A 16057-nucleotide genomic window follows, 5' to 3' on the forward strand; every position below is an offset into this window, starting at 1 on the left:
AGCCTTTTCGTTATTAGAGGCGCTGCTCGTTGGTTTTGGGTGCATTACCACAGGGAGCCTCAGAATCCAATTATCTCTGAAGAAATATGTTAAATGTGCTCATTAATATGTTTAAAAAAAAAAAAAAAAAGTAGAAACATGTATTAGAGAAAAGCTGATGTATTACGCTCCTTAATGTCACAATGAATTAGCAGTGAAGAAGGCAGCAACAGCAATAACTTGCTGAAATGCCCAGACAGCGCAGGAAAATAAAGCATTTTTACTCCAATTACCTTAATTCCTGATAATGACATCGATGTAGTGATAAAGTGCTTTGCATAATGGGCTCCGGGAGAGTTTGGGAATGGTGTTTTGTGTGTACAGTGAGGCAGAATGGGGCTCAGCACCAGGTGCCCTTGGAGATTAAGAGGGGAAAAGGCCGAGAAGGCTCTCATTGCGATGGCCACTGCCTCCCAGTGCTGCACAGGGCAAAGGCACCACAGCGTTGGCTCCATCCTCCAACCCCCAAAGCACACCCAGGCCATTGAGCCCCCTTAAACCCCCCATCTCCCCCAAACCTGCATTTCAATGCCTTGAACACTTGGTGCAACACTTCACCACCACCGTCGCCCCCGTCCTCAGTGCTAACCCACCCCTCTGCCCTTCCCTGCTGAGCAGGAACAATTAAACTGAGTCATGCGGGAATAAACAGGAATTTCCTGCTGCATTTCTGTTGAGAAACTCAACCTCAGGGGCAGACCCCTCCCCACCCCATACACCCCCTGCCCCACATCTCAGCACCAGCCTCACAGCAGCCACCGCTCTCTCATATGCAGCACTGCCCCTGCATCCCTTCCATCCCAACTCCCCTGGAGCTCAAGGGCTTTCTGAAGCTTCCTAAGGCTCCCCGAATTCAACAAACAGAATATTGGGTGAGTTTGGTTCACCCCAAGTTTAGGTCTTACACATGAAAATACAGCAGGAGACGTTTAAGCCTGGCCCACGTTGCAGACCCATATCAATCAAAGCCGCTAAATTCTTTCCAGCCTCTTGTGCAACGCTCCACACTTGCATTTTCCACACCTTTCCTTTGTTTTGCTGCACGTCCGACATGAATCACGCTCCAAACGAGAGCACACCGGATCACCCCCATCCCAGCTGGGGATGAGCACACACTCTGGCATTCACAGAGGCTCCTTTGTGCCCAAGAGACAAAGACAGGCGGACTGGGTGGACGTGGAAAAAATTAGGAGGCCCAACTCTTTAAAGGAGGCAACGGAGCGCAAAGGCTCCCAGCAGCCTAAGCCTGAACACACAGTTGCCTACCAGAGAAGCAGGTTTGCCCGGTGCCCAGCACATTTCCTACCAGTGAGCTCAGAAGATGGAGCTCCTTTGGTAAATAGACCTCAATGATTTGGGATGGTTACGGTGAGTAAACTGCAGACCCGCTGCTCTGCCACACCTCATGCTGCAACTGGGCAGACCCTGCTCAGTGCTTTCTTAGATTGACTGCCCTGTGGCTGTTTCCAGGGCAAACTCCCACAATATTTGCTCTTCTCATAAGCACAGGTGGCATTACAGGAGGAGTCACATTAAAGCAAAATCCTGCCCCACAACCAGTGCTGCAATGTTCCCCTCCCTCCCTCCAAGTCACACCCATCAGCACTACAGCGCCTTGAGGGTCACAGGGTGCTGGAGAACTTCTAACAAGGGGAGCAGCCCTAAAGGCCTCTTAATATTTTCAGGTGGTTTCATTACTCAGATGCATTTCAGGTGGTTTCATCAGCCCAGGGCTCTGCAGCACCTGTCCTTCGCTCGGTGGCCATTTGCTTCAAGCTCTGCTGAGAGCAGCGTTTTTGTTTCTTTAACTTCACCTACCTCCTGACCTCCCAACCTTTCTGCTTTGTAAAGCATGTGTGAAACCCTGTGCAGCATAAAACCTGATATTGTCTATGGCTATCTGCAGGAAAGTACCCTGCATGGGGTCCTGGTGCCCAGAAATAGCAGCTGTGGGAACATCCCTTGTACTTCTGTCTCTCTGATACTCCCAGAAACTGCCCCCCACCCCCCCCCTGCAGCTTAATGAGAAGCAAATGGGCCCCACCTGAAGAGGAGTCTTCATGGAGTTCAACAGATTGATAGATTAATGGAGAGGAATTAAAGCAGAATCCGTGCTTCAAGTTCCCTCTGTTCAGTTTGGGTCACCAAAGCCTCCTGTCCTGCAGCAGCCCCAGCTGCGTGGGGGGCTCCTTGGCTCCCCCACTTATCCCATCCCAGCACAACCATAGGGGTTTACCACTGGTTCCTATTAACCTCTCCCCATGCCAGGCATTTTTCCTGAAAATGCCTTTTCTTGCACAAAACTGTGTGTTATTTTCTGTACCCAAAACCCAACACACATTACGAGCTGTGTGGATTTCCAATGTTATTATTTTTCAGTCTCTCTTAGTAGCCACGTCCAGCAGGACAAAGGGAACACTGGGGATGTCACCACCTCGAGGAGCAGGTGTCCCCTCCTCTCACTGTGCCTCAGTTTCCCCATGCTGTACAGGGGTGACCGCAGTTCGTGCCACCCTCCTGTCCCCCTCCGCGTGCCACTTGGTGGCACTGTTGGAAAGGATTTCTTCGCCTGCTGCCTCCCTGCCAGCACCCAAAAGTGGAACTTTGGGGAAGGGGTCACTTGGATCTGGGCATGGCATATCCTTATTTTTTTACCCTTTGTTCTGTTTCCTCTTCATTCCCATACGGGCACTCCCAGGCTGCCTCCTCCCGTGTAAGTCACTCGCATTGCTCACCAAACACGTTCACTAGAGAGACCTGGGTGTTGCTTGGGCATCACCTTCAGCTAAATCCCACAGCACTAAAAATAACCTTTTCTGCTTAATTCCTCTGAAATGCATCCGCAGGTGGGGTGAGCTTAGGAAGGATCATCTCTTCACTCCAGAGTAAAGCACCAGAGCACAAGTTAATGAGCGAGAGACAAATGAAGACAGGGGGATGACAGTTTCCTTGGGCGAGGATGTGGCACCCTGCTGACGCTGTCTCCCTGCACGATGCTGCTGTATATAAGGCTGCTGGGAGCAGGTTGGCTGCACACCGTGCTCTTCTCACCCAGGTAAGCCCAGACAGACCCAGGCAGGAAAGTGGGAGCTCAGGGCCCTGAGCATTCTCCTAAAGCTGTGCTCTCCTAGAGGGAAAAACACTCTGGTTTTATTGAGTCCTTCTGGCTCATCTTCCTGTCCAGCTGCGCTGTATGAGAGGGACTTACCTGAAAACGAAGCAAAAGACCCTTTTGGGGATTTTTTTTTTTGTATCTTTCTCACAGGCTGCCTCTATTCTGTTGGGAGATGGCCCAGCTCCAGGAGAACATCAATGGCATCATCGCTACCTTCTACACCTATGCCAGCAGTGACGGCGACTGCAGCACGCTGAGCAGAGGGGAGCTGCGGCAGCTCATCGAGCAGGAGTTTGAGGATGTGATCATGGTGAGGATCAAGCAACACCGTGGGGCCATGGGGATGGGTTTATGTTGGAGTGATTGATCCCAGAGATGTCCTGCAAAGGGTTCATGGGCCTTGCTGATGTTGTTTCCTTGCAGGATGCCTGGGATCCCAGAACTGTTGAGAAGGTGTTGCTCTTCCTGGATGAAGACAGCAGTGGCAAGGTTGACTTTAGCGAGTTCCTCAACCTGGTTTTCCGCGTGGCCAGGGCTTGCCACAGGCAACTCCAGCATTACCTGGACGCAGAAGATGATCAGGAGCTGACAGTGCAGGAGAAGGCAGATAGGGAGCAGCACCACAAGCAGGTCCTAGAGGAGGGGGTGAGTGGACAGGTGCGGGAGGGTGGGACACCCCAGAAGGATCAGGACACCCAGCAGCACCAGGAAGGTAAGGAACCAAAGAAGCACCACGGCACCCAACAGAATAAGGGAGATGGGATACCAAAGAACCAGGACACCCAAAAGATTGAGAAGAGTGAGACACCAAAGGTTCAAGAAACTCAAAAGACCCAGGAGGTTGAGACACCAAAGAATCACCAAGGCACCCAACAGAAGCAGAAGAACGAGACACCAAAGGAAATCCATCAGGATGTCAGGGCCAAGGCACAAGAAGAGGGTCCAAAAAGAGGTAAAAACGTGGTCACTGAGACCTTAGAGAAGGACAGAAATACCCCAAAAGCCGAAAAAACACCAAAACATGACCCCACACTCCACCAGGACAAAATGACTGAGACACCAAAGCTAGGACAGAGCCATTACCAGAGGCAAGAGCTGGATCCAGCAGAGCACAGCCACACTTCTCCCACCAAGACATCAGAAAGAACCATGGACAAGACCAAGGACCATGCAGCCCATTGGCAGGACCCCAGCCCCAAAAGGACCCAAGAGCTGCCACCTCCAGTGAGTTGCACAAGACCCCACCCAGATCCCCAGGCCTCCTCAGGGATCCAGCATGAACCAGCTCACCTTCCTGACCCCGCAGTGATGGTGCGAGAAGGCAGTGGAGTTGAGGTTGAACGTGTCCCAGGACAACAGCAACATGGGGCTCATGGCAAAGGAAAACATGCGGCAGAGCAAGAGCACCTGCAGCCTCAGTGGCCTCCGAAGAAGTAAGAGCTGCAGTGAGCCCAGTGCAATTGTGGCTATTGGTGCCAGCAAGGTGGGATATTTTGTCCAGTGCCATTTGTTATATCTTGTCCAATCTTTTCTTAACCCTGGGCTTGCACCCCTAGCTTGTACTGAACTATTCCTGGCTTGAGACCTTCTCTCTTATCCTGTATTAAGTTACCTCTGCCTATCTAAGCAAAGCAATAAAACTGACTGCAAACCAGCACAGTGTCCTGGTGTATTGCTGCACCATTCTGAGCTAGCACAAAGGACCTCAGTGTCCATCCCATGCGTGACACAGAGCCACATGGCCCTGCAGTGCTGTGTCCTGGCGGCATGCAGCCCAAGGTGAATCGATGTGTCCCTGCAGGCAGGGATGTGACACCCAATGTCTTCAGTGAGGGTGGATGTTGGGATTGGCTGCGAAGTTGGATTGGTTGCGATGGCATGATGGCCTCTGAGCAGCTACCTGGCAGCATGCATCTGCTCCAGACACTGTGCATGTCTGCTGTAAAAAGAATCAAGAGCTCTGAATGCTCAGTGGGAAGGATTTGTCTTATTTATCCTCGCTTATTAAAAAAATAAACAAAGGGGGAGATGCGGAACACAATATGAAAATGGAAAATCCCTATTAGCTACTGAATGATCCGAGAGGAGCTGAGGGATATTAATCCTCATTATTCACATACACACGGTCCCAGTAACACCTGGGAGGCTGAGTGCAAAAAGCTGACACGCAATCCATGCACACGTGGACCTGGCCTCAGCCTCGGGAATTTCGGGTACCAGCTCCGGATGTGCACGTAGGGATGTGGGTGATTGTGGGTGCAAGCAGCCCACTGAAGTCAGAGGGGTTATTATGGGTTTGGATGTGCCGGACCACCAGGATTCCGCATCCCGCAGGGAGGTGATGCTCAGCCTGTTTTTCCCCATATTATCTTTTGCCGGCGACCTATCAGCCAAATCAGTGGATGATAAATGCACCCGCACCTCCTGCTCTGTGGCCGGTGACAAGCAGAACACAGAGACCTCACCGGGAAACAGAACGTCAATGCTCCGGGACACACCGGAATTTCACAATTTGCTGTGTGCTGAATCAGAACCAAAAAAAAGCAGCATTTGAAGATCATCTCTAAGAAGACACTTTTTGAAAATGATTTGGTCTATAAGCACTGATGTTAAATGCGCCGGACACAAAATGCACCACTCTGCTCTTGTGATGATAAAACACGTTGGAGAAAGCAGACCCTGACCCACCTTAATGGCAGCTGCGAGTGTTGTCAAAATGAAATGGGACAGACAAGATTCAAATTCCATCACAAATCCATCAAAACTCCCATTGCATCTGAGATATTCCTCAGAACATTTTCTTTTCCAGAAAATGGTATTTTTCTTGCAAAACAGCTCTTAGTTGAGGATTGTTGAAGAGCCCTTTGCTACTTACTGGCCCCACTTCAGTTCTCCTATCACCAGACTCCTCAGTCCATCAACTACAGCCTTTTGCAGCACCAGTAAAAAAACGACCCACAATTTCTGTTAATGGTGTGATAATTATACACTATTCCAAGTTATTCTACTTTTGGAGTGTTGTATTTTTAGTTGGGGGGAGGTTTTTTTTTTTGGTTCATTTTAAGAACATTACAGCAGAGTGAAAATTACCCTGCAGACACAAGGACCTGTTCAAGACATCTGCAAGGCTGGGAGGTGATAGATGTCTCTTATGTGCCCCATGAGGAGCCCAGTTCTTCTGGGATTAAATAATAATAATTAAAGGCTGGATGTTGTGTTGAGGGACATGGTTTAGTGGGAGCTATTGGGAATAGGTGAACGGTTGGACTGGGTGATCTTTTAGGTCTTTTCCAACCTTAGTGATTCTATGATTCTATGATTCTATGATTCTATGAATAGAATCAATGGATGATCCTATTAAACAAGGGGCAATCCCAATGATCTCTGGATGGTCCTATTAAATAATGGGCAATCCCAATGATCATTGGATGATCTCACTGATTGACAGATGATCCAAACACCAATGGATGATCCCACTGACGGATGACCAATGGGTGATCTCAACAACCAAATGAGGCTTGGCCACCCTATACGAACACAGACAGCGATTCACACAGAACTGGATGGAGAGAGGAGAATGGAGCCCACCCTGCTGGGTAACAGCACTGAAAAATTGACCCAAAGCCCCCTTTGAGAGCCCCTTCTCAAGCCTTTGGAGAACAAAGTTTGGTGCTGCTTCCATGGACCTCTGCCTCTACTAAACCCTGAAATCTGCCCGGTGCCTCCCGATGTCCTCAACCCCTGCGGGGATTGCAGACTGTTATAGGACACTGTGTGTACAAGCTCCAGCCACACTGTAATGCTCTAATTTTAATAATAACTGCAATCTACCATAAAATTACAGTTTCCCAAGGGTATCATTATCCCGCAGGTGGGGTATAATTTACACCAGTATAATTTAATCCTGAAAAAAAGCTCAAAAATGAAGCACGGTTAGTAACAATCCTCTGTGAGCACTTGTATGAGTATCCCCAAGGTGTTACCAGCACTAATTAATTAGACTCCTACACCCAGTATGTTCTTACCATCAGATGGGACAGATGAGCAGCTCTGTCAAGGCTGTGTGGCAAGTTCCTGCTCCGGAGCTGCCCGCAATGTCTCCGTCATGTCATGCGGCTTAGCTCCAACACAGAGCCCAGGTGGCATAGCCAAAGCTTTTCTTGTATGCTCCTTGCATGGGGAGAGTTTGGGAGCAATAAAGGAACCCATTGGTCTCTAATTCATTTACACTTGCATTAAAGGAAAAAAAAAAAGGGGGGGGAATTAGAGAGGCAATTACAGCAAAAGTTGCCTAGAGCGATCAGATTCAACATGAATCAAGCTCCCAGCCGAGACGTTTCCACTTTTAGTTTTAATTAAAGATCAAGAAAAGTTGGAATGAAATCTGCTCACGGAAAAGAGTTAACATGAAAACATGTTGTATCATCATTTTTCTCAATGAAAAGTCGTTGCACGTTGAATAGGCGTTTTCTGGTTAAGAAGTCCGTTTTGCAGATTTTACTGTTCACAAATTTTTGTTGGTTTAGTCTTTTTTTTCTTTTTCTTTTTCTTTTTTTTTTTTTCCAACCAAAATCTGGATAATGCAACGAAAAGCTCCTCAATAAGAAGTTATCAAGGAGAAAAAAATATATATATGTATTTCAGCACATGCTACAAGATCACTACAACAGCAAAGATCTCCTGCAGGATTTGGAGATCTCTCTGCTGCCCACCTACATTTCACTTCTGTAGTTCTTGGGGCTTCTTCCATCCTTCCTCCATGAGCAAAACCCAAAGCCAAACTACTAGACCCCAGCCCCAAGGATCTGCAAAACGGTGGGCAGGTCCCCAAATCTGCTTACAACACCCTCCCAGGTTCACTCTGGTGCTATTTTTATTTGCATGTATTATGCATACATAAATGCATACCTATGAAGATACATGTTCATAAAAAAATATATCCTCCCATTAATGTATATATATACTTTATAGGCAGTCTAGATATTGTTTTTCTTTTTTTTTAAATCTGAAATACAATCAGCCCGTAAAATAACTTTACAGTCCGGATTAGGCGGAACCAGCAGATGCCTGAATTGCCACATGGCAACTGCTATTTCTGGGTTAAAATGATAGGTAATGGGATGATAAGTTAAATAACCCGTTTGAGGACATGAAGGTGCAGCTGGGTTTGGCCAAAGATGAATCAGGACAATGTCCACAAAGGGTGGCTCCTTTCTGCTCCTCCACCAAGGACCCTATAAAAGCGCTCGGGTCCTCCGATCACTCCGCACGGCTTCACAGGAATCCCATTCGATCCCGTTGGTGACTTGGGTAAGTCGTTCCTTCTGAAAAGCATGCTTTGCTGGCTGAAAATGAATGATTTCTGTAGGATCTGCCTTGGGTGGCAATGACGTTTCTGCTGCAGTATTTTCCGGGCGTCTTTCGGGTTTGTCTTCAATGAAATGTTATTTTTCACCACTTGGACAGCTGCGTGCTCTTTGTTGTGTGTTGTGTGGAAAGGCAGTTTTCCTCTAAACAAAAAGGAGAGACGGAGCCAGGTCTGGCGCCTCGCTTTGGTCTGCACTCATCTCCCACCCAGGGTGAAAAGATTGAAGAAGTGTTTGGTTTTCCATAAAAATAGCAAGACAGAGGTTTTGCATGCAGAGGTGCGTGCACGTGTTCATGCATGTGTGCACACTGCAAGCAGGCAGGGAGCAGCTTCCCCAGCTGCAAGCCAAGATCCTGGCACCAATGCAGCCGATAACAGGCTTGGGGATCCTGCAAGGAGCATGGTGGTGGCATTTGAGGTTTCCAGACACAAAGCTCAAGCAGGAGCACTGCTTTCTGCCCAGGAGATTGCCATTAAATTCAAAAAAGTATTTCTGACCTGGGTGATCTGACTGTTCTCTTTGGCCAAAATCTGTTGGACAACAAGCTGGTGCTGTAACATGAGATTCATTTCTTGATTTGCATTGCTGCCGGTCACAGGGCTTCCTTAACCCTCTAAACAAGCGAATGCTTGTGAATGCTCTATCCACCTCTGCCCAAGCTGGGTCTTCTCTCAGAATGCGCCAGCACTGCCTTAGACATCCTCTGACCTCTCCAGAGGAGCTGGTGTATCTCAATGCCAAGCAGAAAGAGCTGTGTTGGTTCTAGAAACTGAAGGAGCTGGTAGAGCCCACAGGGACAGGTTCTTGGGGTATCTCTTGAGTCACCATCCCCAATCCCCTCCCTGCAACCCAAAAATGCTGGCATCATGCCATCCCATACCAAACGTCATTCCAATACGTCAGCAGACAAGTTGGAGGACACTCCCCATCCCACCAAAACCCCTAAGCATTTGGATATCTTCCCAGTGCCCTGGTAAAGAACAGCTTGCCATGGTAGGGGAGCGGACACAAAGCTCAGAGCACCCAGACTCTCATTAATGTGCACAGCTTGACCCCAGCAATCCTCCCCCTCTTCCATGCTCAGCCAAAAAATCTCCCATCCTTAGGTCTGCTACTTTTCTTGCAGGCTTGCTTGAATCTGCAGAAAGATGTCTCACTTCTTAGACAGCGTTTCCACCATCATTACTGTCTTTCACCAACACGCAAAGGAAGATGGAGACCAATCCAAACTCAACCGAAGGAAGATGAAGGAGTTCATCCAGAAGGAATTTGCAGATGCCATAGTGGTGAGTGCTGCAGTGATGGGCAAAGGTTGAGGACAAAATTGAAGTGTGGGGACCAGAAAAATTTCTGGAGAGGGAGTGATTCTTGTGACCAGAGGGAAGTGGGATACAGAGGCTTTTGCCAATGGGACACAGCAGATGTGCATTTTGTACTGTCTGCAAAAGTTCTTTCTATAGATTTTGCTGTGAACAAATGGGAAAAATTGGAGAAAGAATAGTGAGTTAGTTTACTTTCAAAGATAGGAAAGAAATGCATTTGGAGGAGGGATATGGCATCACCAAATGTTTAGCTGTTGCCAGGGAACCACCACCAGGAAAATGGAGAACACAGCCATGGAGGGGATGCTGAGAGAACCTAAGAGAGATGCAAGTAGAAGAGATTGTCATGATCGCTGGGTTTGCATTTCCTGACAAGGAGCAGCAAGGCTTTTTATTTCTCTTTGTGTGTTTTTTCTACAGAACCCACATGACCCTCAGACAATTGACAAGATTCTGCAGTTTCTGGAGTGGGATGGGGATGGAGAAATCGATTTTAATGAGTTCCTGCTTTTAGTATTCAGAGTGGCTAAGGCCTGCTACTGGTACCAGCAGAAGGGACGATGCCTTCTGCAAAGAACAAAGCTGATAACCAGCAGCAAGACAGTCCAAGAGCCTGAAATTAGGAGCAGAGGGAGCTGTCAGCAGTTCCAGGAAGAGGAATCACGAACACTTGAACGCAATCGCCATCCCCCCTGCATACCTGAGCCACGACGAGACACCAGGGCCCAGGATCTTGAGACACAAGAGGAGACGGGAAGTCATCGCCAGCAACGTAACACACAAAGTAGAGCTGATGCAAGACAAAGCACCAGGCCAAGGGAAATGACCCCTCAGGAATATGAAGAACAAAACCAAGAGCCATGCAACCAACGAAGCAGCCGAAGACATCAGCCACCCGAGCTGGACAGACTGGGAGATTTACAAAACCACAAGCGCGGCAGCTTGAAGACAGCGCAGAGAGATGAAAGACAAAATCAAGAGAAGCCTCAACGAGAGCAACTAGCAGACGTGAGGAGCTGCAGCCATTCCTGTGAACCACAGTTGCTGCCAGACCGGCGGAGTGGCCGTCAGCCACGTGAATCAACATTGCCAGTGTATGATCAAAGAAACCATCGACCACAAGATCAAGAGGCAGTGGCACATGGGAGAAGCAGCCGTCGGCCACATGAGCCAGAAGAAGCAGATAGAGGAACGCGCAATCAAATGCAAAAGCCTGAATTACTCAAAGAAGAGAGAAGCCGCAACCACCTACGTGAGCTGGAACAAAAAGAACTTGAAAGAAGCAGCCGCCAGCCGTGCAAGTCTGAATACATGGATTCAGAAAGGCTGCATCAGTCATACCTCCCAGAACCGCTAGTAATAGACCGCAGATACAATAACACAAGGGAGCTAGAAGAAGAAATCTATGAACAAGGGAAAACACAGAAGGGCAGGAGATCACATGAATCCACAACGTATGAAAGGACAAGAGAAGACATTGTGGCAGAAGCTGAAGCTGACATAGAGATCCAACATGTGATACGAAACAGGGAGAGAGAAGTAAAGAGACCCCGTGAATCCATAAGGAACGAACGGATTAGGGAGGACATTGTAGCTGAAGCTGAGGCTGATGTGGAGATCCGACGTGTGACACAAGAAAAGCGCAGGGAAGAGGACGGGAGACCCCGTGAGTCAGTGAGATATGTGAAGACGCGGGAGGATATTGTGGCAGAAGCTGAAGCTGATGTGGAGATCTGCCGGGTTTCCCGGGAACGGGAGAGACAAGATAAGGCAAGGAGACCCCGTGAATCCATAAGGAACGAACGGATACTGGAGGACATTGTGGCTGAAGCTGAAGCTGATGTGGAGATCCGCCGTGTGTCCCAAGAAAGGGACAGAGAACAGGCCAGGAGACCCCGTGAAACAGGGAGGTATGTGAAGACACGGGAGGACATTGTAGCTGAAGCTGAAGCTGATGTGGAGATCCGCCGTGTTTCCCGGGAACGGGAGAGACAAGAGGAAGCCAGGAGACCCCGTGAATCAGTGAGGTACGAACGGACACAGGAGGACATTGTGGCTGAAGCTGAAGCTGATGTGGAGATCCGACGTGTGACCCAAGAAAGGGACAGAGAACAGGCCAGGAGACCCCGTGAAACAGGGAGGTATGTGAAGACACGGGAGGACATTGTGGCTGAAGCTGAAGCTGATGTGGAGATCCGACGTGTTTCCCGGGAAAGGGAGAGACAAGAGGAAGCCAGGAGACCCCGTGAATCAGTGAGGAGGACTGAGCGTATACTGGAGGACATTGTGGCTGAAGCTGAAGCTGATGTGGAGATCCGACGTGTGACCCAAGAAAAGCGCAGGGAACAGGAGGGGAGACCCCGTGAGTCGGTGAGATACGTGAAGACACGGGAGGATATTGTAGCTGAAGCTGAAGCTGATGTGGAGATCCGACGTGTTTCCCGGGAACGGGAGAGACAAGAGGAAGCCAGGAGACCCCGTGAATTAGTGAGGAGGACAGAGCGTATACTGGAGGACATTGTGGCTGAAGCTGAAGCTGATGTGGAGATCCAACGTGTGACCCAAGAAAGGGACAGAGAACAGGCCAGGAGACCCCGTGAATCCATCAGGAATGAACGGATACGGGAGGAAATTGTAGCTGAAGCTGAGGCTGATGTGGAGATCCGCCGTGTGACACAAGAAAAGCGCAGGGAAGAGGAGGGGAGACCCCGTGAGTCAGTGAGATATGTGAAAACGCGGGAGGACATTGTAGCTGAAGCAGAAGCTGATGTAGAGATCCGCCGTGTTTCCCGGGAACGGGAGAGACAAGAGGAGGCAAGGAGACCCCGTGAATCAGTGAGGTACGAACGGACACGGGAGGACATTGTGGCTGAAGCTGAAGCTGATGTGGAGATCCGACGTGTGACCCAAGAAAGGGACAGAGAACAGACCAGGAGACCCCGTGAAACAGGGAGGTATGTGAAGACACGGGAGGACATTGTGGCTGAAGCTGAAGCTGATGTGGAGATCCGCCGTGTTTCCCGGGAAAGTGAGAGACAAGAGGAAGCCAGGAGACCCCGTGAATCAGTGAGGAGGACTGAGCGTATACTGGAGGATATTGTGGCTGAAGCTGAAGCTGATGTGGAGATCCGCCGTGTTTCCCGGGAACGGGAGAGACAAGAGGAAGCCAGGAGACCCCGTGAATCAGTGAGGTACCAACGAACACGGGATGACATGGTAGCTGAAGCTGAAGCTGATGTGGAGATCCGACGTGTGACCCAAGAAAGGGACAGAGAACAGGCCAGGAGACCCCGTGAATCCATCAGGAATGAACGGATACGGGAGGAAATTGTAGCTGAAGCTGAGGCTGATGTAGAGATCCGCCGTGTGACACAAGAAAAGCGCAGGGAAGAGGAGGGGAGACCCCGTGAGTCGGTGAGATATGTGAAAACGTGGGAGGACATTGTAGCTGAAGCTGAAGCTGATGTAGAGATCCGCCGTGTTTCCCGGGAACGGGAGAGACAAGAGGAGGCAAGGAGACCCCGTGAATCAGTGAGGTACGAACGGACACGGGAGGACATTGTGGCTGAAGCTGAAGCTGATGTGGAGATCCGACGTGTGACCCAAGAAAAGCGCAGGGAAGAGGAGGGGAGACCCCATGAGTCGGTGAGATATGTGAAGACACGTGAGGACATTGTGGCTGAAGCTGAAGCTGATGTGGAGATCCGCCGTGTTTCCCGGGAAAGTGAGAAACAAGAGGAAGCCAGGAGACCCCGTGAATCAATGAGGAGGACTGAGCGTATACTGGAGGACATTGTGGCTGAAGCTGAAGCTGATGTGGAGATCCGCCGTGTGACCCAAGAAAAGCGCAGGGCAGAGGAGGGGAGACCCCGTGAAACAGGGAGGTATGTGAAGACACGGGAGGACATTCTGGCTGAAGCTGAAGCTGATGTGGAGATCCGACGTGTGACCCAAGAAAGGGACAGAGAACAGGCCAGCAGACCCCGTGAATCCGTGAGGTACGTGAAAACACGGGACGAAATTGTAGCTGAAGCTGAAGCTGATGTGGAGATCCGCCGTGTTTCCCGGGAACGGGAGAGACAAGAGGAAGCCAGGAGACCCCGTGAATCAGTGAGGAGGACTGAGCGTATACTGGAGGACATTGTGGCTGAAGCTGAAGCTGATGTGCAGATCCAACGTGTGACCCAAGAAAGGGACAGAGAACAGGCCAGGAGACCCCGTGAATCCATCAGGAATGAACGGATACGGGAGGAAATTGTAGCTGAAGCTGAGGCTGATGTGGAGATCCGCCGTGTGACCCAAGAAAAGCGCAGGGAAGAGGAGGGGAGACCCCGTGAGTCAGTGAGATATGTGAAGACGCGGGAGGACATTGTAGCTGAAGCTGAAGCTGATGTAGAGATCCGACGTGTTTCCCGGGAAAGGGAGAGACAAGAGGAGGCAAGGAGACCCCGTGAATCCATAAGGAACGAACGGACACGGGAGGACATTGTGGCTGAAGCTGAAGCAGATGTGGAGATCCGACGTGTGACCCAAGAAAGGGACAGAGAACAGACCAGGAGACCCCGTGAAACAGGGAGGTATGTGAAGACACGGGAGGACATTGTGGCTGAAGCTGAAGCTGATGTGGAGATCCGCCGTGTTTCCCGGGAACGGGAGAGACAAGAGGAAGCCAGGAGACCCCGTGAATCAGTGAGGAGGACTGAGCGTATACTGGAGGACATTGTGGCTGAAGCTGAAGCTGATGTGGAGATCCGACGTGTGACCCAAGAAAAGCGCAGGGAACAGGAGGGGAGACCCCGTGAAACAGGGAGGTATGTGAAGACACGGGAGGACATTGTGGCTGAAGCTGAAGCTGATGTGGAGATCCGACGTGTTTCCCGGGAACGGGAGAGACAAGAGGAAGCCAGGAGACCCCGTGAATCAGTGAGGTACCAACGAACACGGGATGACATGGTAGCTGAAGCTGAAGCTGATGTGGAGATCCGACGTGTGACCCAAGAAAGGGACAGAGAACAGGCCAGGAGACCCCGTGAATCCATCAGGAATGAACGGATACGGGAGGAAATTGTAGCTGAAGCTGAGGCTGATGTGGAGATCCGCCGTGTGACACAAGAAAAGCGCAGGGAAGAGGAGGGGAGACCCCGTGAGTCGGTGAGATATGTGAAAACGTGGGAGGACATTGTAGCTGAAGCTGAAGCTGATGTAGAGATCCGCCGTGTTTCCCGGGAACGGGAGAGACAAGAGGAGGCAAGGAGACCCCGTGAATCAGTGAGGTACGAACGGACACGGGAGGACATTGTGGCTGAAGCTGAAGCTGATGTGGAGATCCGACGTGTGACCCAAGAAAAGCGCAGGGAAGAAGAGGGTAGACCCCATGAGTCGGTGAGATATGTGAAGACACGTGAGGACATTGTGGCTGAAGCTGAAGCTGATGTGGAGATCCGACGTGTTTCCCGGGAAAGTGAGAGACAAGAGGAAGCCAGGAGACCCCGTGAATCAGTGAGGAGGACTGAGCGTATACTGGAGGACATTGTGGCTGAAGCTGAAGCTGATGTGGAGATCCGACGTGTTTCCCGGGAAAGTGAGAGACAAGAGGAAGCCAGGAGACCCCGTGAATCAGTGAGGAGGACTGAGCGTATACTGGAGGACATTGTGGCTGAAGCTGAAGCTGATGTGGAGATCCGACGTGTGACACAAGAAAGGGACAGAGAACAGGCCAGGAGACCCCGTGAATCCATCAGGAATGAACGGATAAGGGAGGACATTGTAGCTGAAGCTGAGGCTGATGTGGAGATCCGACGTGTGACCCAAGAAAAGCGCAGGGCAGAGGGGAGGAGACCCCGTGAAACAGGGAGGTATGTGAAGACACGGGAGGACATTCTGGCTGAAGCTGAAGCTGATGTGGAGATCCGCCGTGTTTCCCGGGAACGGGAGAGACAAGAGGAAGACAGGAGACCCCGTGAAACAGTGAGGTACCAACGAACACGGGACGACATTGTAGCTGAAGCTGAAGCTGATGTGGAGATCCGACGTGTGACCCAAGAAAGGGACAGAGAACAGGCCAGGAGACCCCGTGAATCCATTAGGAATGAACGGATAAGGGAGGACATTGTAGCTGAAGCTGAGGCTGATGTGGAGATCCGCCGTGTGACCCAAGAAAAGCACAGGGAAGAGGAGGGGAGACCCCGTGAGTCAGTGAGATATGTGAAGAC

General features: G+C 50.2%; 1 protein-coding gene across 1 annotated transcript; it reads left to right on the top strand.

Annotated features, from left to right (window-relative positions):
* Window positions 1-3326: 3326 nt before the first annotated feature.
* On the top strand, window positions 3327-4591 carry LOC125685840 (cornulin-like). Its single transcript, XM_048929284.1, has 2 exons — window positions 3327-3464; window positions 3578-4591. The coding sequence occupies exons 1-2, from the start codon at window positions 3327-3329 to the stop codon at window positions 4589-4591; spliced, it is 1152 nt and encodes a 383-aa protein (XP_048785241.1).
* Window positions 4592-16057: the final 11466 nt, after the last annotated feature.

This window comes from Lagopus muta, chromosome 29 (assembly GCF_023343835.1).
Source record: "Lagopus muta isolate bLagMut1 chromosome 29, bLagMut1 primary, whole genome shotgun sequence".
Taxonomy (NCBI): Eukaryota; Metazoa; Chordata; class Aves; order Galliformes; family Phasianidae; genus Lagopus; species Lagopus muta.

Bases quoted from the DNA above. Each gene is read 5' to 3' on its own strand.
- LOC125685840 (XM_048929284.1), top strand. From the start codon at position 3,327: ATGGCCCAGCTCCAGGAGAACATCAATGGCATCATCGCTACCTTCTAC. The intron at 3,465-3,577 runs GTGAGGATCAAG...GTTTCCTTGCAG, and splicing joins AGTTTGAGGATGTGATCATG to GATGCCTGGGATCCCAGAAC.